This window comes from Rhipicephalus microplus, chromosome 5 (assembly GCF_043290135.1).
Source record: "Rhipicephalus microplus isolate Deutch F79 chromosome 5, USDA_Rmic, whole genome shotgun sequence".
Lineage (NCBI taxonomy): Eukaryota > Metazoa > Arthropoda > Arachnida > Ixodida > Ixodidae > Rhipicephalus > Rhipicephalus microplus.
In genome coordinates, this window is record NC_134704.1 from 2,312,655 (window position 1) to 2,336,172 (window position 23,518).

General features: G+C 49.0%; 1 protein-coding gene across 1 annotated transcript in view; it reads right to left on the reverse strand.

The window, feature by feature from the left end:
- Kat60 (katanin p60) overlaps nt 1-23,518 on the reverse strand; it is a 139,053-nt gene that overhangs the window by 15,344 nt on the left and 100,191 nt on the right. The window contains exons 4-5 of the mRNA XM_037426357.2: nt 16,843-17,052; nt 16,039-16,197 (exon numbers count right to left, since the gene is read on the reverse strand). Of these exons, the coding sequence (XP_037282254.1) occupies nt 16,039-16,197; nt 16,843-17,052 (369 nt within the window). The remainder of the gene's footprint in view (nt 1-16,038; nt 16,198-16,842; nt 17,053-23,518) is intronic.

The window sequence follows — 23,518 nt, forward strand, 5'->3', positions numbered from 1 at the left end:
AAGGAGACAACATCTATGCCTCTATAATCTCACCAGTGAGCCTGTTGCCACTTCTGCTGACAACAGTATACAGAAAAAGGAGTTTCACAGCCAAGAGACCAGCAGTACATTGCCTACCAACCATCATGTGCCGCCTTGGTTACATTTTGTGCATGCTCTTTCAGCCATTCATTCGGACATATTCTGTCCTATACACTCCAACTTCATAATAACATAGTTGCATCTTACACGAAAATAGGCTGGTTATATATGAAAATTTGTTTTCAAGGTTTATTCATAACAAGAGTATTCACTGCATGACTATTTTTCATTAGCTTTGTTATAACCAATATTTTTGTTACATTGAGGTATGAGCGTCTAATGTTTACCATGTAGCAGTGGAATACGATAAAACTACATTGGTAGTGCAGGCAACAAATGGGCTTTGTTGAACACAAGAGCATTTCTCCAAGCTTCATTTGTAGATGATTGGCTCTTGGGAGAGGTCCATGGTGAAAATACCACGGCTCATTCCTCAAGGCTTCCATGGTATGTTATGATTAGAGACCGGATAACAGGCAAATGCCTATTTTGTTCCTTGCGTTCCTATCATGCCATTTTGATATATGAGCATGAATTAGAGGTTAAAAAGGGCTTTTATGGTGTTTTTATGGTGCCTACAAATGCCTATTTTGGACGTTCGTGCCTATAAATGCTTGTTTTCCAAATGAGCGCATATATGAGCGCTATTCAAGCCTAAGCATTGTTTTTGAGCGTGGTGTGAAGCCGTTATTCATGTAAAAAAGGCGATATTGATATTGTCACGGGGTTGTGACGTGGCCGAAGACAGGAGACTTCGTGTTGGGATTTAACTGTTTATTTGGGCGAACCTGTGCCCGGTAAACGGAAAGTTCAATTACAGCAGCAGTCTCGCACAGATAGCAGTCTCGGACTGATAGCGGCGAACGGAGCGTCGGCCTTCGATCAACAACTGACAAGTGGCGAAGCGCGTCGGCATTTATACTCTTGCCGTCGAATGTTCTAGCGTTATCGCTGGCGGTGGCGTAGGTTCCAGAACAATCTGTACCGTTCGGACAGTGAATGTGATCTTATCGAAATGATCTACTACAGTACGGAACCTTCTCGAAAACTGCAGGCGCGGTTTGCGCTGAGAATCGTGTGGTGTTTTGGGACGATAACAAAAACTTGGGAAATGAAACGTGGCATTGCCCCCCTTTGAAAAAAAAGCACCGTCCTGATGCTTTAACTAAAGATGAAGGTACAATAATAATGCAAGAAAGTACAATGAATAAATTACGATGCAACAATTATACTAAAAAAAAACACTGTTTCAGTTTGTTAACGCACATGAAACGGCTTGAGGCGCGCGACATGGATGACTTCAGGTCGCCATCGGCGTCATTGAGAGTTCGTGATGCCGTCGGAGACAACCTCGGAATCAAGTGGGCCGAGGCGTCGAACCACCCTGTACGGTCCGAAGTACCGTCGCAGAAGCTTTTCACTTAGTCCACGTCGGCGTCCACACCCAAACACGTTCACCGGGCTGGTATTCCACGAAGCGTCGTCGAAGGTTGTAACGGTGGCTGTCGGTCGTCCGATGATTCTTGATACGGAGACGCGCAAGTTGTCGGGCTTCTTCGGCGCGTTGAAGGTACTCGCTCACATCTAGGTTTTCTTCGTTGGTGACGTTGGGTAACATGGCATCAAGCGTCGTTGCCGGGCTCCTTCCGTAGACCAATTTGTATGGAGATATCTGTGTCGTCTCCTGCACCGCCGTGTTGTATGCGAAGGTCACATACGGAAGAATGGCGTCCCATGTCTTGTGTTCGACATCGACGTACATTGACAGCATGTCGGCGATCGTCTTGTTAAGCCGCTCGGTGAGGCCGTTGGTCTGTGGGTGGTACGCTGTCGTCCGGCGGTGGTTTGTTTGGCTGTATGCCAAGATCGCTTGAGTTAAGTCGGCAGTGAATGACGTTCCTCTGTCCGTGATAAGGACCTCCGGGGCGCCGTGACGTAGGACGATATTTTCGACGAAGCACTTAGCTACCTTGGATGCACTGCCTTTTGGCAGGGCTTTTGTCTCGGCGTAGCGGGTGAGGTAGTTGGTAGCTACCACGATCCACTTGTTTCCGAAAGCCGACGTCGGGAACGGCCCTAGTAGGTCCATACCAATCTGCTGGAAAGGTCGGCAAGGTGGATCGATTGGCTGCAGAAGTCCCGCTGGCCTTGTCGGCGGTGTCTTGCGTCGCTGACAGTCCCGGCATGTCCTCACATAATGAGTGACGTCGTTGGTAAGACATGGCCAGTAGTACCTTTCTTGTATCGTCGCGAGCGAGCGAGAAACACCGAGGTGCCCTGCTGTCGGATCGTCGTGCAGGGCCTGCAGGAGTTCTGGTCGCAGAGCTGAAGGCACCACAAGGAGGTACTTAGCTCGAAGCGGTGAAAAGTTTTTCTTTTGGAGAAGACAGTTTCGCAGGAAGAACGACGCAAGTGCGCGCTTGAATACCTTCGGGACTTCGGCGGTCCTGCCTTCGAGGTATTCTATTAGGGCCTTAAGTTCCCGACCGGCCCGCTGTCGTTCAGCGAAGTCGTCGGTAGTTATCGTTCCCAAGAAGTAGTCGTCATCCGGGTCGTCGGGTGGTGATTGGTCGACAGGCGCACGAGAGAGACAGTCCGCGTCGGAGTGTTTCTTGCCGGACTTGTAAATGACACTAATGTCATGTTCTTGAAGTCTCAGGCTCCATTGTGCGAGGCGACCTGAAGGGTCCTTCAAAGTGGCTAGCCAACGCAAGGCGTGGTGGTCGCTCACAACTTTGAAGGGTCTGCCGTAGAAGTAGGGGCGAAATTTGGACGTAACAGATGATGGCGAGGCACTCCTTTTCTGTTGTGGAATAATTGGCTTCTGCTTTGGATAGTGATCGGCTGGCGTAACTAATAACCCTTTCAAGTCCGTGAGCCCTCTGCACAAGAACGGCGCCAAGACCTACACTGTTTGCGTCAGTGTGTATTTCTGTCTCGGCGAATTCGTAGAAATGGGCAAGTAACAGAGGCGTCTGTAGGCGATGTTTAAGCTCCTGGAAAGCGTGTTCCTGTGGCATTTCCCACTTGAACTCCACGTCGGCTTTGGTAAGGTTAGTGAGAGGATCGGCGATGTAGGCGAAGTTTTTCACGAACCGCCTATAATAGGCGCAGAGGCCCAGAAATCGGCGCACGGCCTTCTTGTCAGTGGGCGGCGGGAAGTCGGCGATGGCGGCTGTTTTCCGTGGATCGGGACGAACTCCAGACTTGCTGATAACGTGCCCCAGAAACAAGAGCTCCTCATACGCAAATTTGCACTTTTCTGGCTTCAGTGTGAGTCCGGACGTCTTGATGGCTTGAAGTACAGCTTCAAGGCGCCGAAGATGCTCGTCGAAACTCGAGGAAAACACGACGGCGTCGTTCAAGTACACAAGGCAAGTCTGCCACTTTAATCCTGCCAGTACTGTATCCATAACGCGTTGAAAAGTTGCAGGCGCTGAGCAAAGGCCGAAGGGCGTCACCTTAAACTCGAAGAGGCCGTCTGATGTTATAAATGTCGTCTTCTCTCGGTCTCTTTCGTCGACTTCGATTTGCCAATAGCCAGTCTTGAGGTCCATTGACGAAAAGTACTTGGCGTTATGAAGCCGATCAAGTGCGTCGTCTATTCGTGCGAGAGGATACACGTCCTTTCTTGTGATTTTGTTCAGGCGGCGATAATCGACGCAGAAACGTAGGGTCCCATCCTTTTTCACGACAGACAGTGTTGCTGTAGTGTGAGGCGCTTGCAACTTGCTGAGCTCTTCCCAGATCACCGACCTGATGAGTTCTCGCAGGGCGTCCATGTCACTTCGCTGGTGTCCAGAGAAGACATTGGCAGGTGCGTAGTTTATGTCTCGATTGTACTGTCGAGCCCGCTGTTCTAGCGTTTTCTCGATGGCTGTCGCTTCCGTATGAAGCTCCGCAACTGTTCGTGGTGGGTTGCGGACGAGAACAGCGAATAGCTCTTGCTTCACCCCACGCATGAGGTGGCGTAGCTTCTTGTCTTCAGTCATATGGGAATCTGCGCGCTTGAACAGGCGGATCATGTCCTCGATATACATTGCGACACTTTCGTTGGTGAGTTGGTTCCTAAATTCGAGCGCAGCCTGCGCCTTTTCTTTGCGATCCGCGCTGGCATAGGTCGCCAGAGCTTGTCGCCGAAATTCATCCCAGGTCGTAAAGGAGGTTTCATGGTTCTCATACCACGTCTTTGCAAAGTCCTCCAAAGCAAAGTATACGCGGCGGAGCTTCTCTCTCTCGTCCCAACCGTTCAAACGTGCCACTCTCTCAAAGAGGTTCAGCCAATCTTCTACGTCTTCATACGAGTCCCCATGAAATACTGGTGGCTGGTGAGGCTGATTTATCACCACTTGGGCTGGTGTTACATGACTTGTCATGGTGGCGGCGTCCATTGACTGAGTTCCCCTTGGCATGAAGTGGAGTGGACTGAATTCTGGTGAATCCCCTCGAAGACGGCGACTGGTCCTCTGATGCACAGGTGTCAGCTCCCCAGGATCAACTCGCTGGCGGTCCGGGCTACGCTGTCTTGCGTTCGTAGCGCTTTGATTCATTACCCAGCACCTCCACCAGAAATGTACCGATGTTGAAGGACTCGGGGTGTAATAAAACGTATTTATTAAAGCGCGAACCTGTGCCCACAATTCAAAGGGACTATGGTCGTAGCACGTTACAGCAGAACACCAGAGATGTCTCCTTCTTTTACTTCTTCAAGAAGAGTCCCAAGCGCGTGGCGCACATCAGCAGGGGCCAGCTGGGTTCTCGTGCTATCATCATCGTCTCTGCGCAACACTAGATGGCGCGCATGTATGTCCCTGTGCGTGCGGTGATGGGCGCGTTGTTTGAATGCAGGCACTAGGTCGCGGCAATATTGTGTTGTTCGGCAGGTGACAGAGATTACATATGCAGTGGTCCCAATGGGGACTGCCGACTTGGAGCAATTTTTGAAGCAGTAAAATGTTAGTTTTGGAGCACTTTGGAGCAGTTCAATTTTAGTTTTGGAGCATTTTAGAGCAAGCAGTCTTGCGATTAGGAGCATCTTGTAGCATTAGAACATTACTTTGGAGCATTTTGAAGCAGGTAGTCTTGCAATTAGGAGCGCTTTGGAGCAGTAAAATTTTAGCTCTAGAGCACTTGGAGCAGGTAATTTTGTTATAACACGCATTTTACAGCAGTAAAAATTGACTTCTGGAGCAGATAATCTCACCATTAAGAGCACTTCGGCATAGGTATACAATCAATCTTTATTATAACGAAGTTGATGGGGAGTTGTAATAACTTCATTATAACCATTAGTTCGTTATAGCCATTATCCATTTCTACCGACAATTACTCAACAAGAGAGAATGTACTCAGTACCAAATATCACAGCAGCCCACCATACAGAGAAGAACAGCCGTTGGAAGGCAAAAAACTAGCAAAATAATGAAGAACAATGTACCTTTATTTCCACCGAATTCGCCACACCAGCTCGAAGATCACTTGGAAGAAAATAGTCCATAATAGACATTTACTGACTCTTCCTCACGTGGATGACTGCCTTCAAGCTTCAGCAGCTACTTAGAGTCCGTCCTCGTGGTCATTGTAAGCACCAAAGAAGCATCGCAGCAAGTCTGTCACATCCAGCGCTTGCCCGGGCGTTGGTACGTCAGGTTTGCTAACATTAGGCTCCAGGGTGTCGACACATTCGTCACTGTCGTCAAGAACCCCCGTCACCGCGCGCACTATTTTCGCATCTGATAACTTTTTCATTGTGATTGCGTCAGCATCAGTACCGACGTACGTGCACGACGTAAGTTAAGCACAACGCCGGCGTTAAAGAGAGCGTCCCACGACGTCTGAGCCTAGTTGCCCTCGGCACCCTCACTGGCAACGACATTGCCAAAATCTTCTACTACTTTGTTTTCTCGACGCCCGACTCAACTGCTTTCAACATTGCCAGCTTCTGCTCGATTTTTACATTTTTGTGCTTACGTTTACCGCTCCTGTTGTCCATCTCGTGTCGGGCGGCGAAACTAATAGAGGTGCTGTTGCTCTTCCACAGCGAATGACAAGGAATATAGCGCCAATTTTCATTGTCCTAGTGTGGAGTTGAAGGGAGGAGGAGGTCAAATGCGCGGGAAACTCAGTGAGTTCTACAGGAGAGGGGAATCCGGGTGACGCGAACACTCGCGCGAGTTGCTGCACGGGCAAGTCCATTAGTTTCTGAGGAAAGAGGAGGCAGGGAAACAAAGCCACACGCGTGTTGGCAGGCAGCTCCTGGCGAGCACAAGGCGTGACTTATGAATAACTGCAGCCGTGAGATACATAAACCATCGCACGCTATAAGATATTGAATTGACGTATACCAAAACGATCAGCAAATGCTTGTGACAGACAAAGGATGGTTCGTTATATCCATTGGGAGGAAATTTCCATTTCTTTAAAACGATGATTTTAAATACATGGGCGTCTATGAGAATATTAAGGTGAATTACAATTGCTTTGTTATATCCATTAGTTCGTCATATCCTGCTTTGTTATAACGAGGTTCTACTTAACACGAAGCAGCACGAGAAATGAACATGGGCACTACCGCTGCTCGACAGAGGCACTTCTAACATGAGATCAAGTGCACACGCGTGTGCACTTGATTGGATGCTTTAGATATAGTTGTTGTATGGGATTCTAACTTCAACAGCACCGTGATGTCCTTGGAACGCGAAAAATCTGGTTATTAAACCAGTACTTGAGGCCCTTTGCAGTCTCTCACCCTTTTATTTTACAAAATAAACAATATGTGCTTATTGCATGTAGGTTTTTTTTCCTACGTATAATACCGTATTTACTCACGTAATGAGCGCACTCGCATAATAAATGCACCCCCAACTTCAGTCGTCAAAATTTGGATTTTTTTTCCCGCACGATAAATGCACCCCCTACATTAACCCCCTGCAGTCCCGCAAACCAACACCTGGCGCCTACTTACCCTTTCCGTTTTTTAATTATTAAGCCGACCCCCCTCAGCTACCTCGGCTCATTCCCTTCTACCCTTTGCCCTGCTGCATGCTGTATTGTCTCTCTCTCTCTCTCTCTCTCTCTCTCTCTCTCTCTATATATATATATATATATATATATATATATATATATATATATATATATATATATATATATATATATATTATGAAGTCTTGGTTTGGAAGACCTTTATTAGGCCCAAGGAACCGGCAGCCGACAGCGGAGATGCACGAACCAAGATGATGATGATACGTGACAACGATGAGGATGCATGAACAATACATGATAATGATGATAATGTACAGATGAAGAGGATTGGTATACTAAATGCCCACACTGATTCCCCTCACGTGAAAGCGGCCAGCCAGCCTGGCCGCGGCAAGTCAAGGGGACAAAGAACGTCGCATGAAGGGCTTCATACGGGAGACATGGACGACTTCAGTAGTTCGATAACGGCGATCTGCTGGGGCTACAAGTGGCGTCACGCGATAATTTACTGGTGAAGTTTCTTCAAGAACTGTGTACGGCCCGATAAATCGTGGCTGGAACTTGTCGCACAAACCAGGTGTGCGAATAGGCGTCAAAAGGAGCACTTCGTCTCCAGGTTGAAAGGATACAGCACAATGCGATTCATCATAAACCAGTTTTCTGTCTTGCTGTCGGGCTTCAGTGTTTATACGAGCACGTTATCGGCTCTCTGCGAGCCGCAAAACGTATTCCTCTGAAGTGTATGGAGATGAATCCGCATGGCAGGTAAAGAAAGAGACATCCAGCAAAAAAGTAGGGGAGCGTCCATAAACTAGGTAAAATGGTGAGTAGCCGGTTGTCCGCTGAATAGCCGTATTGTAGGCAAAAGTGACGAATGGTAGAACTACATCCCAGTTCTTGTGGTCTGGTTGAATGTAGGCGGCGATCATGTCAGCAAGAGTGCGGTGGAATCGCTCAGTGAGGCCGTTAGTTTGGGGATGATAACTAGAGGCAGTCTTGTGAGTTGTGCCAGAGGCGCGAAGAAGTTCGTTCACTAGTTGTGAAAGGAAGGCCCTTCCACGGTCGCTGAGCAATACACGTGGAGCACCATGACGCAGTATAATGGCTCGGAGGATGAAGTTGGCAATTTCAGAAGCTGAACCGGTAATGACAGATGCCGTCTTGGCGTAGCGCGTCAAATGGTCAACGGCTGTTACTATCCATCGGTTTCCAGCAGCACTGACTGGAAGGGGGCCATAAAGATTGATGCCTACAACTTCGAAGGGTGTGGCTGGGCATGGAAGAGGCTGTAGTGTACCGGCTGGAGCAGATGTGGGTAGTTTTCTACATTGGCAGGTAGTGCAAGACCCAACGTACCGAGCTACACTAGTGGTAATACCTGGCCAATAAAACCGACTTCGAAGGCGATCGTAGGTTTTGTGGTAACCACGGTGACCAGCCGTCAAATGGTCATGCAGTGCTCTGAGGACTTCGGACCGAAGCAATCGGGGTAGAACGGGAACCCAGCGCTGACCGTCAGGATGGTAAATTTTGCGGTACAGCACCGAGTTGTCCAGCTTAAACTGCGAGAGTTGGCGACGGAGCCTCGCATTAGGTGGACGGGAACTGCCAGTGAGGTAGCCTATAATACGTCGACAGTATGGGTCAGCCAGCAATCGAGAAGAAAAATCGTGCGGGTCGTCCGAAGGCAGCTGGCCCATAGAGGCTAGAGAGGAAACCGCCGTAGACGTGGACTCCGAGGGCGTGTTGTGCAAATTGATTGCGGAAACCCCGAGTGGCGTCGCTGGTAGTGGGCAGCGAGAAAGAGCGTCGGCGTCACTATGCTTCCTGCCACACTTGTATACGATGGCAAAATCATACTCTTGTAGGCGTAGAATCCAGCAGCCGAGGCGTCCCGACAAGTTCTTGAGTGTCGAAAGCCAACATAGAGCATGGTGGTCGGTCACAATGGTGAAATGGCGGCCGTGAAGATAGGGACGAAATTTCTGCACTGACCAAACGACGGCGAGGCACTCCTTCTCGGTGATCGTGTAGTTCCTCTCGGCTGCGGAGAGGACGCGGCTGGCGTACGCAACGACTCGCTCTCGCGAAGAGTTGTCGCGCTGGAGGAGCACGGCTCCTAAACCGTGGCCGCTAGCGTCTGTATAGAGGAAGGTCGGTGCACCATCGTGAAAATGAGAAAGTACAGGATCGGTCGTGAGGGCACTCTTCAACCTGTCGAAAGCCGATTCACATTCCTGAGACCACTGAAAGGGCGTACCAGAAGCAAGTAGCTTATGGAGTGGTGCGGCTATGGAGGCAAAGTTTTGTATTAATCGCCGAAAGTAAGAGGCGAGACCAAGGAAACTTCGCAAATCTTTCGGCTTCTCAGGGCGAGGGAAGCGAAGCACCGCAGCAGTTTTCTCAGGGTCTGGACGAATTCCGTCCTTGCTCACAACATGACCGAGGACCTTGATAGATCTGCTGGCGAAATGGCACTTCTTGGTGTTAATTTGAAGACCAGCGCCCGCAAGGCAAGTCAGGATCTCGTCCAAGCGTTGCAGATGTTGAGGAAACGTCGATGAAAAGACAACAATGTCATCGAGGTAACATAGGCAAGTCTTCAATTTCAGACCACGCAGAACGGTGTCAATCAAGCGCTCAAAAGTTGCAGGCGCATTGCATAGACCAAACGGCATAACATTGAATTCGTATAGGCCGTCCGGGGTTGGAAACGCCGTTTTTTCTTTGTCATCTTCGTGCATGGGGATTTGCCAATAGCCGGAACGCAAGTCAAGGCTTGAAAAGAATTCAGCACCTTGTGAGGAATCAAGGGCATCGTCGATACGTGGCATGGGGTATACGTCCTTCCTAGTGATCTTATTGAGTGCTCGGTAATCGACGCAAAATCGTACGGAACCGTCTTTTTTACGCACCAGAACCACTGGAGATGACCAAGGACTGCTTGAGGGTCGGATTATCTCCCGTTGCAGCATATCGTCTACGTTTTCCTCAATGATTTTCCGTTCGGCTAGGGAGACGCGGTACGGACGACGATGCACAATGGATGTTCCGTCGGTCTGAATAAGATGTGCTGTAGCAGTTGTCTGACCCAGGCTGGATGAATGAACGTCAAAAGAGTTTGCATGCTTCTGCAACAAATCAAGCAGCTGCTGCTTCTGTGAGTCTGTCAAGTCCTTGTTGATGGCTGCTGTAAAGGCAGAGAAAGCAGCATGATCTCCAGGATGGCCTTTAGGGGAGGCAGGGGTAAGAGGCACGACGCACACAGGCTCCAGATCGGCAACGCAGGCGACAGTAGTGCCCCGCGGCAGTAAAATTTTATCTGGTGTGGTGTTCGTAGCAGCGAGGACAGCTGATCCATTGTTGAAGCGAGCCACACCTGATGCGAGAGCTATGCCTTTATTAAGGCAATGGGGCGATAGAGTGACCAAAATGTCACCAGAGTCAACGTCGTTGGACAAAACAGTGACTAATTGATGTTTATTTGGGGGTAACTCGATGTATACAGCTGCGACGAGTCGAAGTGGCCTGTAGGTTTCGTCACTAAGCAAGTGGTCTGTGTCAGTAAGATGGACGACACGTTGTGCACAACAAATAGCCGCGGAAGCAGATGAAAGAAAGTCCCAGCCTAAAATGAGTTCGTGGGAGCACGGGGATAGCACAGCGAATTGTATATGACGAAGAATGTCGTCGATTAGCACACGGGCAGTACAGAGAGCGGAAGGGCGAATCATTGTTCCCTGGGCTGTAACCGGTGTTGGTCCATCATAAGGCGTCGTGACTTTTCGAAGACGGGTACACAAATCAGCACGAATAATAGAAAACCCAGCCCCAGTGTCCACCAAAGCATCAACGTCCACTCCCTCAACTGAGACTGCAATCATATTGTAAGGGCGCGCAGAAGGAATTGGAGTACTGTGTTGGAATGCAGTTTGTCCTCCAAAAACTGCATCGCTTAGTTTTCCGGACGCCGATCAGAAGCGAGGGAAGTAGGCTGAAGAGGAGAAGAGGAGCGACGGTAGGGCGATGGTGAACGGCGTCTGGTTGATCGATGACTACTGCGCAGTTCACCGGACGCTGGCGGAGATGGAGACCGACGCGGCGGTGACGAATAACAACGGCCCTGGTACAAGGCTCCTGCGGTATAGTCTCGTTCGCGTATGTCGTACCCTCGGCGCTCATCTTGCTGGTGCTTGCGGCAAAAGCGTGAAATGTGATCACGATAGCCGCAATATTAGCACGTAGGGCGAGTCGATCGATAAGGAGGGCAGTAGCTTGTGTTAGATGCACCGGGAGAGAGAGCAGTGAGAGGGACAGATGATGGCTCAGGCGGTGGTGATGGAAAGCGCATGGGAAAGCTTCTGGGAGGTGCGGCAACAACCGACGCGTACGTTGGTGGCGGCGACGTCGAGCTGACGGTGCCTGATGGTGCGGCGACGGCATGCGAGAACGATGGGAGAGTACGAGCGACAGTGGGCTGCAGGTGAACCATGTGGGTCATGGACGTGAGCTCCTCCCTGATGACAGCCCGCAATGACGCTGAAGAAGACTGAATGGGACACACTGAAGGTAGTGTGAATCCCATTGATTCTAATTCTTCGCATATAATCACCCTTATTGTGTCTCGTAGGTTTGGATCTGCCGTGATACGGGCCGCGTCACTGTCCGGTTGTAGGCGCATAGACTCGAGTTCTTCGAGGCGCTGACAGGTTGTTGCAACGTCAGCAATAGTAGCTGGATTCTGGATTGCAAGGGCATTGAATGCGACGGGTGCAATCCCCTTAAGAAGCTGGCGTACCTTGTCTGACTCAGTCATTGGGGTTTCAACCCGCCAGCAAAGTGAAAGGACATCCTCGATGTAGGATGTATACGACTCCCCAATGTGCTAATTCCGAGCCGCGAGAGCTTTCTTTGCGAGAGCCGAACGAACAGTCGGTGTGCCAAAGACATGGCGAAGCTGATCTTTGAAGGCTGACCAGTCGGGGATGTCGATGAAGTGGTTGAGGAACCACGTCTTCGCGACACCCGTGAGGCAGAATGACACGTAAGCGAGTTTGTAGGTGTTATCCCACCGGTTAGCAGTGCCGACACGTTCGAAATCGTCCAGCCATTCCTCCACATCTTCCCCGCGCACACCGGCGAAGGGATGGGGCTCACGCTGGAGGCTGTTAATGACGTGAAAAGGCGCGGCACGCAATGGCGGAGGGGGAACGGTTGCAGCATCGACCTCTTCTTGGTGCGACATATTTCCAGACACCTAGCCCAAGCGGCGACCTGAACGTAGCTCCAGGGGGTAGAGTGGTCGAGAGGATGACGAGGGATCTAACAGCACGCTCCACCACGTATGAAGTCTTGGTTTGGAAGACCTTTATTAGGCCCGAGGAACCGGCAGCCGACAGCGGAGATGCACGAACCAAGATGATGATGATACGTGACAACGATGAGGATGCATGAGCAATACATGATAATGATGATAATGTACAGATGAAGAGGATTGATATATATATATATATATATATATATATTATCTGTGCGCAGCATGTTCCCAGTCTTCTGTATCTGTGCGCAACAGCGGGGTTCATGAATGCGAGTGTAGCGACATCGCAGCTGATAAGCACGCGGCAAGCGAGAGCGAGCGAAGATTACGAATCCGACCGCGCGGACCGACAATCACTTTCTGCAAATACAAAACTTTAAGGCCTAACGACGTGCATGCTATTTTCAAGCAACGACGACAAGATTTGCTGTCGCGAAGGGTCCTTTGTGTTTATCGCTTCTCAGGTTTCTAGAAAACCAGAAAAAAAAATTTCTTGTCACCCAGAAAAAATTGTGACAATTTCCACAACATGGTACCACCCCCTATACTCGCCTTGCTTGTTCGCCGCACGTACAGAAACTTCTCATGTGGAAGTGAGGCAGTTGCCATATTGTTACGTCTATGAGAGGGGTTTATTCAGAGCCGACGTAACGGTCGACTCGACGGTATACAGCAGTGAACGCGCACCAGCGAGCTCTTGCCACCAACCGAACGTCCTCTTGTTCTGCCACCACCATGTTCCCCGCTACACAGGTGCACATACCTAAATTACACATGTGGTAACAATATTTTGTCGTTAATCTTGTTATCAACAGATTGTTTTATTGTTTCAGTGGTAGCTTGCTGCAATGTTCGTTACTTGCTACAATGACAACAGCGCCGTCTTGCGAGATTGCCGCGAAGTTGGTAAAGTACGTCGTAGCACACACTTTTGAATGCCCCTCGAGATCACAGCCGATACTACTGTTGCGGTTAAACGATTGCGAGAAAAGATAGCCGCACAGCGCTTTAATGGCGTGCGTGGGCGGCATGAACACAGCTTGCAGAAGTAGCGCCATCAACCACAGGAGATGAGTAAAGTACAACAAAGAACCTGTTTCCGAACAGTTTACACGTATGCGAAAAGCTAAGTGACCTAACTTTTTTTTTTTTCATTACAGCATTTTAGCTCATGCCAGAAAAGTTTTTTAGAATCTTCCTTGCAGAATAAACGCATCCCAAACTTTGCCCCGATTTTTCTATAAAAAAACTACGTTCATTACTTGAGTAAATACAGTATTTTTTTACTGCAACCGCGTATCGTTTGCGATTAGAGTCCATATATATGGCGTTGGCGTATGTGAGTAAAGCAATGCAGAACTAACACCACTGCAATCCCCATCGTGATTGATATATCTCTAACCTTCAGCTATAGTTGCACTCATCGGAGCTTTGGTTGTGGTCTTCAATGAGGTTGAATTTCATTGTTCCACAGAAGTACTGGCAGCCAATTTTTGAAAGCGGCAACGGCCTGTTCACAACAAGGAAAATAATTATCTCATAAGACTCGACCACTTTCTGCAGTAATTAAAATATTAATTAATGTTATTTAAGCACTGCCGCAATTACAGTGTCTAGAGATTTCAAGATTTCTGGCGTCGTTCCGGGAGCCGCATAAAACTGATCTGCGAGCCGCATGCGGCCCGTGGGCCACAGGTTGCAGACCCTAGAGATAGAATGTGCCAAAAATGGCGCAGTTTGGTGCAATTGACGTCGATTTTATCAGGTTGGCGCAGCCAATCTCGTTTGGCGCACTTAGGCACAGTTGGCGCAGGAATGAAATCCCTGCCGTTGCTCGAAAACCAGAAGGCGATATGCCCCCAAGGCTATAGCGTTTTTTCCTCAGTTTGCTGCGTTATGACCTTAACTTATAATTCCAGGGAAGCAGCTCGTCCTTGCCGACGTGCGCACAAGAACCACAAGCAAGCAGTCGGGTGACATTGACAGCGACGGTGTAGAAGTCCATGCGGTGTGATGTCTTCATTAGTGAACGACCGAACATGAAAGTGGTTGGCAGCAGAAACGGAAAAGGACCAAGAGCTTAAAGACGTTCTGAAAAATCTAGAATCCGGAGAGGATATGAGGGGCCAATGGAGGCAATTTTAAGCAGAACTATCTCAAGTTAAAGGCGTACTTTTGAAAGGCTGTAAGGTGGTAATACCGGCTTCCACGAGATGTGAAATGCTAGATCGCGTTCACCAAAGTCATTTAGGTGTCAACAACTGCAAACCAAGGAAGGGCAAGACAGCTTGTTTTGTGGCCTGGAATAAATCAAGATATCGAATCAATCTGCCATATGCGTACTTTCTGCATAATGCAGAAAGTACGCATATAAAGAGCCGGCAGAGCCTTTTAAGATGCGCCCAGTACCACCCCAGCCTTGGTACCATGTAGGGGCGGACCTTTTCCAATATGGCGGTAGAACATACTTATGCTTTTATGACGCGCTCTCCAACTTTCCCGAGATAGAGTTGCTCAAAAACATATCTTCGAGAGCGGTCATAGAAGCAGCAAGTGCCATCTTCGCCAGATATGGCATAGCTGTTGAACTTTGTACCGATAATGGGTCGCAGTTTTAAGCCATGACTTCACTGCATTTTCCCAGCTGTACGATTTAAAACATGTCAATTCAAACCCGAGGTATCTACAGTTAAATGGCCTCACAAAAAAAGGAGTACAGGTCATTAAGAGAATACTAAAAAAAACTACAGACGTGAAACAAGACTTTTGACTTGGATTACTTTTGGCTTGAATACTGCCAATATCACAGTGTCAAGCAATTTCAAGATACCCGGCGTCGTTCCAAGAGCCGCATAAAATCGCCCTGCGAGCCACATGCGGCCGTCGGGCCACAGGTTGCGGACCCCTGATATAGACGGTTTGGCACGGTTTGGCACAGTTTGGCGCAATTTGCATCGATTTTATCAGGTTGGAGCAGCAAATCTTGTTTGGCGCACTTTGTCGCAGTTGGCACAGGAGTGGGATACCTGCATATGAAATCGTTTCAGCTGATCCGATGTCGTCATCGTAATTTTTGAATGACATCGTGCACATAGCTTGACTCGAGTCTTATCACCCTCCTTCCACCGCATGCGTGTAGAACAAGCACCGAGACAATACTTTTACCGCCGGGGGGTCATGATACAGAAGAGCCGCCGCAGCCTTGAAGAGAAAGACGACGATTGCTGGTTGTTGTTCGACTGGTACCATCTTGTTCACCCAGTACTTCGATTATTTAAGTAACCTACCCATAACATTATTAATACTTTGTTTTGTCTTAAAGAAGGCCACAGCGATTGGTAAAATAGTTTTGCCTCTTCAGACGTGGACTTCAATCAGTTACTCTAATTTCTGTTTAAGAGATGATAAAACATTTCATGGGCCACCAAAGGCAGCACCCCAAACTTGCTGTCCAGTTAGCTCGCCCCAGATTTTGTTGGTTGAGAGGTGGTCACCCTAGGAGTGCCTGCTGCACCAGGCATTCGTCTTAATTCATCAAAGGCTGTTTCAGTCCTTTGCAGTCAACATGCTATGTCTGCCCAAGAGTGCGACACAATCCCATGAATTCTCGTTTGCATTGAGAGTTTAACTACGGTGGCAAATGACCAAGCGGAGCTCACCATTTCGAAGAGCAGGCGCACCAACTTTTCACTCTCGCCCCGGTACTTGGAGGTGAGAGTAGACGAGGAGACATTGAAGAATGTTGTGCTGCACTCTGTGGCCACTGCCTTGGCCAGCATGGTTTTGCCAGTGCCCGGTGGGCCAACCATCAGCACACCCTGTCAGGAGAACACGCCTTCAGTCTGACTGTATTCACAGGACTCCACAGTGTACTGGCCAGTAGTGATGGCACATCGAGAGTCAAGAAAGAGGTCCTAATATGTGAAAACTTGTAGCAAACAGTACATACAACAATGAAATGGAAACCACATGAGGCTGCACGCATAGTTGAAATAATGCAGGACAAGAGGCCACCAGGTGTGGTGAGCCCAGGAAATGAATCAAGGCATAAGATTCGACAGCTTAGCTGGGTCATGTCCAAACATAACAGCATGAATACCAGGTATTGTAGCACATATACGGGAAGGGGCAAAGCCAACCTTATCTTAGGTATTTTTTTAGGTATTTTCATTCATAGTTATTTTCGAGATCCTTTTCCTTCACTGCTATTGCTCATTTGCCCATAACACCTGCCTCCTTTTGTTAGGCCGTCCTTCATAATCCAATGCACTTGTGAATTTTTTTTTTCATTTGGTATTAATGTAAGCTAGAAACAGGGGCAAACCAAACATTATTTATGACCAACACGTGCACGTGTTTTACATGTGTGCTGTGGCTCACATGAAATGCCACTTGACATGCTCTCATGGCTATCCAAGATAGCACAGGACGAAGTATTGTGGGTATTCAAACAGGGAAAAGACCTTCCAAGGGCGGCGGATGCCCTTGAAGAAGTCGGGCATCCACATGGGCAGCACGACCGCCTCCTCCAGCAGCTTCTTTGCCTCATGCAGGTCGGCTATGTCGTCCCAGCGCACACTTGGGTTTCGCTGGAGAATGTCTCGCTCCAGCAGCTCCACCAGCTCATGGTCGTAGCCAATGCTGTCAAACTTCTTCTCCTGCTGCTCAGCCTCCTGAACCAAACAAGAACTGTGCTTACCACCAGAAAAAAAACGCACAAGCATCATGTCTCTGCTCTCAGAAGTATTCTGCATTTAGGAACCATGATGATTCAAGGTAAAGCGTCGCATCAGCATTTCAATGTTTCCCGAGAGTTCCAGGTATCCCCTGAGCATTGTTGCGAAAGTGGCACATAACTTTCTGCAATGTCTGCAACGCTTTCTGCAAAGATGACACCATGCCACCCAGTGCTGTCACTGTCTAGTAAGCAAGTGTAACACTTTACGAGTCAATTTTTCTAAGCTTTCCATTAGGTCACATTAGATTAATGTGGATTTTGAATCTACGAAATGTGTTAAGTTGAGAAAAATATATATTAAAAAATCAGGAACAGTATTTTGGCGTCAGCATCATTTATAACTGCAAAATGTATCATAGGCGGTGCTCAAGAAGTTCAGCCCTGTGCACCAGCGGAAGTTTACATCTTTACCTATCTCCGGCCAACATTGCCGTGGTCGTTCAGCGATTTATTGTGAGATGTTCCGATTTCATATCAAGAGATGAGAAAAGGTATCACAACAACTAGTGCTGGGGACGCCGCTGCGCAGCCAAGCACCTTAGTTGTCATATTGTCACAAAACAACACTCAGCTAGGTTCGAGCGCCAAAAGCGGGTTCGCCTTCAATGTGCGTGCAATAAAAAAAACAACCATTAAAGACAGCGCGACAACACATCAGACATTGAGCGGCGGCGTGTTAACTTCTACCACCTGGAAGCAGCCGCCGGCATTGCCTAGGAAGACAGAGAAGGATCGATAGAGAAGAAATGATGGTGCGGCTTGCAACGCCACGGTAAGCGGGATGTCCCAGAGAAGACTGAAAGTGCCCGTAGCTTTCGCTGTGCTGCATGCAAGCGAAGCATCTGTCCGAGACTGACAGCTCCCCACCGCTGCATGCTTTTATAGCCTCGCACCAGGCGGTTCAAGGGCCTTCGCTTGCGTGCAGCACAGCGGAGGCTACGGACACTTACAGTTTTCTTAGGTACTTTTCACTGATGGTGGCGTCCCAAGCCGCGCAGTCATTCCTTCTTTCTCGATCTTTTTCCGTCTTTCTAGGCGATGCCAGCAACTGCTTTCAGGTGGCAAGGAGGTTGACGCGCCACCGCTTGGTGTCTGACGCATTTTCGCGCTGTCTTCAATGGTTGTTTTTTTCGTTACGCACGCCCTACGGTACCAACGCAAAGCAAATTTTAGCAGCGCTCCGGCAGTCTTCGTTAACAAGGTACATAGTTAGAGCCAGCATTACCGTGACTTTCTGTCCCTAAATAAAATTTCAGCTGATTTTCCCCGAGAGAAGCCCAAATTCCCTGAGTTTTCCTCGAGATACCCTGAATATTCTTTTTTGCTCCTCCATGGTAGTATTGGCTGCAGGTAGAGAGAGCAGGCTCGCACTAAACCTATGCCCATGAGAATGGCTTGCTTTTCATTCGGAGGAGCTTCTTCCACCATGCTGTGGCGGCAAGAGACATTGCAGGCAACCACAGGGCAAGAACTGACAAGTGGCTGTATCCCAAACAATGAACTCAAAGGTGCCCTGGCCAGCTACACCTGCTGGCATCATTGCAATGTGGCACAACATTCTTGGCAAATCATCCGGCCTGATGATCAGCACCGTCATCATTCACGAATTGACACAGGGCAAGAACTGACAAGTGGCTGTATCCCAAACAATGAACTCAAAGGTGCCCTGGCCAGTTACACCTGCTGGCATCATTGGAATGTGGCACAACATCCTTGGCGAATCATCCGGCCTGATGATCAGCACTGTCATCATTCACGAAATGACATTCTGATATGCGGAATGGCAATGATAGGCCACTGGTGCCGCTGGTACACAGGTTGCACAGCAGCGGAAAGAAGCCATGTGCACCCAAGGCACTCGGGTGGTCAAAGGCACTGGCACATGTTGTACAAAGAAGACTGTCGTGACATCACTGCCACTAAATTAGTACGCCAGGTTGCACACGACCAGGCCTGTTTTTAGTACCAGAGGCCAGTACTAAGCCATTAGGTTATGGTCGCAGTCACCAGTGTCCACAGCTTAGACATGGCAAAGCTGAGTTGGCTGCCAAATCCTGCAGCTAGTTGCGTACGATATGGCCAACCTTCACCAATTCAAGCACCTCTTTATTACTGGTCACACTGGACTGGACAGCCATCATATCGACGAGTCTTTTTAGGGTCAGCTAGGGGTGCTGCCAGACGGACACACTTTTCAAATTGCAACTTGCCATCAGCAGAAGCAATCTTTTGATGAAGTCGTCACCAAACACATCCCAGCAGTCAAAAAGACTGGTGACGTGGTGCCATACACTTCTATGCAAAGCGGTAGTGATGACGCTATCAGATGCAATATCCATACCTACTCTGGAGATTTCCGGAACAGGGGGGGGGCACAAAATAAAACAAAAACAAACAAAAAACATTGGGAAAAACAAAGGGACGGGGGAGGGGGGTCTCAATCGCAAGCTCAACATCAGCGTTGCGGTCTTATAGTGGCTAGGAGTGGCCAAACACACGATTGTAGAGTTTTTTACTAAGGTGAGAGTCTCACAGAATTAACACAACTAGCAGAATCTACTTCAGTCAAAACAACTCACGTGTGTCTCCCTGGGACACACGTGAACGGACGGGACAGCGCAGCTGGCTGCCGCGAAAGCACTGGTCAAAGCTTTGCTCACTACTAGATTCTTTTGACAGGAATGCCAAAACGCACCTGGCCCCTTTTTATTGCGATATCAATTATATGGACAGTCCACGCTGTTTTTTGCCATCGCCACCGCCACCGTCTTTCACTGTATATGTATTGTAGGCATTCATTAAGCACATCTACTTTCTTCACACATCTTCATCATCATGAGTGGTCGTCTTCTTCATCTGCTGTGGGGAGTTGGCTTGCCTGAGTTCTGTGCCTTGGCTGTGGTTGCTTCATCGCGTCTTGTGGGCCTAGTAAAGGTTGCCTTCACCGTTGCATCACTAGTGGTGGAGTGTGCTCTGCGATCTTCCGTCCTCTCCCAGCCCCCGCTCTACCTCCTGGAGCTCCGCTCAGGTCGTCTGTGCCAGGTGTCCTGTAACATGCCTCAGGACGAGCCAACCGGCGCTTCTGCATCTACATCCACGGCCCCGGCTACCGCGACCTATCCATCGTGGATTATCACCGCGCACCAGGTGAGCCACCCCCGTTCGCCGGACTTCGAGGTGAAGATGTGGAGGATTAGTTGAACCAGTTCAATCGAGCGAGTTCCACTAACAACTAGGATGATCCTACCAAGCTTCGTCGCGTTTCTTTTTATCCGACAAGCATAGCGAAAATATGGTATTTCAGTAATGAAACGGACATCACGAACTGGACACATTTCAAGCAACAAATTTTCGGAACCCCGGCGGTTCGTTCAGCTCTCGCGAAGAAGACACTGGATGCTTGCAAGCAACAATGCGGTGAGTCTTATACCTTGTACATAGAGAATGTGCTTCCTCTATGTCACCGTTTCAGCACGTCCATGTCTGAATCAGAGAGAGTTCGTCATCTATTCAAAGGGATCGGCATGGTCGCGTTCAATGCCTTGATCATACAAAACCCGACCACAGTCGCTGTCGTTGTTGCTACGTGCCAATGCATAGAGAAACTTGAGTCCCAACGGTTACTGCTGGACAGCGCTGAAAACACCACCACGACTGATTCCTCATTGCGTGCTATGATCCGGGCGATTATATGGGAAGAGCTGCAATCTTTCAGCCTCTCAACGACACCCAAGTCCACCTCCCCCTCCAATACTCTTTGCGCGACGTTATCAAAGAGGAGTTGGCGTCCATGACCGGGCCAGCGTATGTAGACTCTCCGGTACCTTGACTCCAGCCGACGAACGCACAAGTCCTCGCCGGTTCACCACCCGCCGTACAACCGATGCCCGCACACTAGACGCCTGTCCCACTGGCTTCGTTAACTCCGAGTGCACTTAGTCAGCCCTTTCACCCACCATGGCGGTCATCTTGTCCGATCTGTTATTACTGCGGCTAACGGGGCCACATTGCAGGCTTCTGACGGAAGCGTCAGCAGGACGAGCAACATGGATTCGACCCCTACGGACGGACTGATGGGATAAGCAGGTCCTCTTTCCACCGCCGTCCTTATGATCCGCCGCTACGTTGCTCACCGTCTCCAACTGCCACATCTGAGCCAACCCCTCCTTACCGTTCTACTAGACGCCGCTCACCATCACCCCTCCGCCGCTCCACGTCTCCATTGCGACCTATCTTGCAATTCACCAACCAACGCCCGGAAAACTAACCTCTGCAGCTTTTTGGAGGAAAGGTGCATTGAACAAAAAGACAGAAATTTCTCCAGTGCGTCCACATAATACGATGTCTGTTTTATTAGTAGGTGTGTACGTGGACATTTTAAAACACAGGTGCTTGTTTGTCTGTGATTGATCGTTCCTTGTGCTCATGTCTGCGAAAAGTCACCAACCCTTATGATGAACCTGCATTGCTCGCTGCTCAAGGGGACGCCATTAGACCTGCCGCTATGTGCACCGCTCGTGTTTTCATAGCTGGCCTTCTCCATTTTGTGCAATTTGCCGTGCTGAGTTCGTGTACCCACCAGCTTATATTAGGCTGGGATTTTCTGTCTACCGCGAACGCTTCCATCTGCTGTCGAGAAAATGTTGTTGATATGATGGAAACTGACTATGCCCTTTATGCAGATGACAAGCCCATTCGCTTGCTCGCTGCGGAAGATACCGAGCTACCACCTGGTCATCAGCGCATAGTTACCATCACTTCAAATGTGATAGACTCTGGTGACGTGTTTGTTCAACCATCTGCATGCTGTCTCGCAAGAGGTATAGCTCTTGCTTCAGGTCTAGCGCGGTTCCACAAAGGCTCCAGACTTCTCTTTGCTACAAACCAAACGTCTGAGAAAGTTCTCATTCCTAAAGGCACCACAATGGCTTGTGTTACCGAATCCCAACCTGTCTCTGTTGTCCCGCTTATGCCAGCGTGTTCTGACCTTCCTTCTGTTGGACGTTCATCATGCGTTTCTGTTCTTGCTGCGACTATTAGTCCAGAGCTGATCTCTTCACAGACAGATGAGTTGCTTGCCCTGCTACAAAAGCATAGGAGATTGTTTGATGCCCATTCCTCATCTCTGGGACAGACGTCCATTATCACTCATCGAATCTAGACCGATGGCACTTCCATCGTACGCCGTCGACCATATCGCGTCTCTTCGTCCGAGCGTGAGGTCATTGAAGAAAATGTAGCCGGTATGCTGCAACGGAACATTATACGTCCCTCCGCGAGTCCTTGGTCATCCTCTGTTGTTCTAGTTAGGAAAAAAGATGGCTCCGTACGATTTTGCATGGACTACAGAGCGCTTAATAAGATTACCCACAAGGATGTTTACCAGATGCCGCGCATAGACGATGCTTTAAATTCACTGCAGGGTGCCAAGTACTGCTCAAGCTGGACCTGCGTTTGGGTTACTGGCAAATACCCATGCACGAGGATGACAGAGAAAAGACAGCGTTTTCAACACCAGATGGGCTGTACGAATTCAACGTCATGCCATTCCGCCTTTGCGATGCTCCAGCAACATTCGAGCGGATGATCGACACAGTTTTACGAGGCTTGAAATGGAAGACTTGCTTGTGCTACTTAGACGACATCATTACTTTCTCGTCAACCTTCCCTCAGCATTTGCAACGACTTGACAAAGTTCTCACGTGCCTTGCAAATGCAGGCCTTCAGCTGAACACCAAGAAGTGCCGTTTTGCGTGCAAGACAATTAAAGTGTTAGGCCACATCGTAAGTAAGGACGGTATTCGTCCCGATCCAGACAAGATTTCCGCTGTCCAACACTTTTCGCGTCCTGAAAAAGTCAAAGATTTGCACAGTTTCCTCGGCCTCGCTTCTTATTTTCGCCGATTCATTCCAGACTTCACCTCAATAGCTTCACCATTGCACAAGTTGCTTGGATCAGGCTTCGCCTTTGTGTGGTCTCCTGAATGTGAAGCGGCGTTTGCCCAACTGAAATGTGCACTCACATCCGAACCAGTGCTCTGTCATTTCGACGAAACCGTGCCTACGCTCCTGCATACAGATGCTAGTGGTCAAGGCATTGGTGGAATTCTCCTACAGCGAGACAAATCTTCACGTGAGAAGGTAATCGCATACGCGAGCTGTGCACTGACCCCTGCTGAAAAGAATTATACCATCAACGAACAGGAGTGCCTCGCGGTCGTATGGTCAATACAAAAGTTTCGACCTTATCTCCACGGCCGCGACTTTACTGTGGTTACGGACCATCACGCCTTGTGTTGGCTCTCGACAATCAAGAACTTGTCCGGCCGCCTTTGTCGCTCGATTCTTCGCTTACAAGGATACGACTTCACGATTACATACAAGTCGGGAAACAAATATCA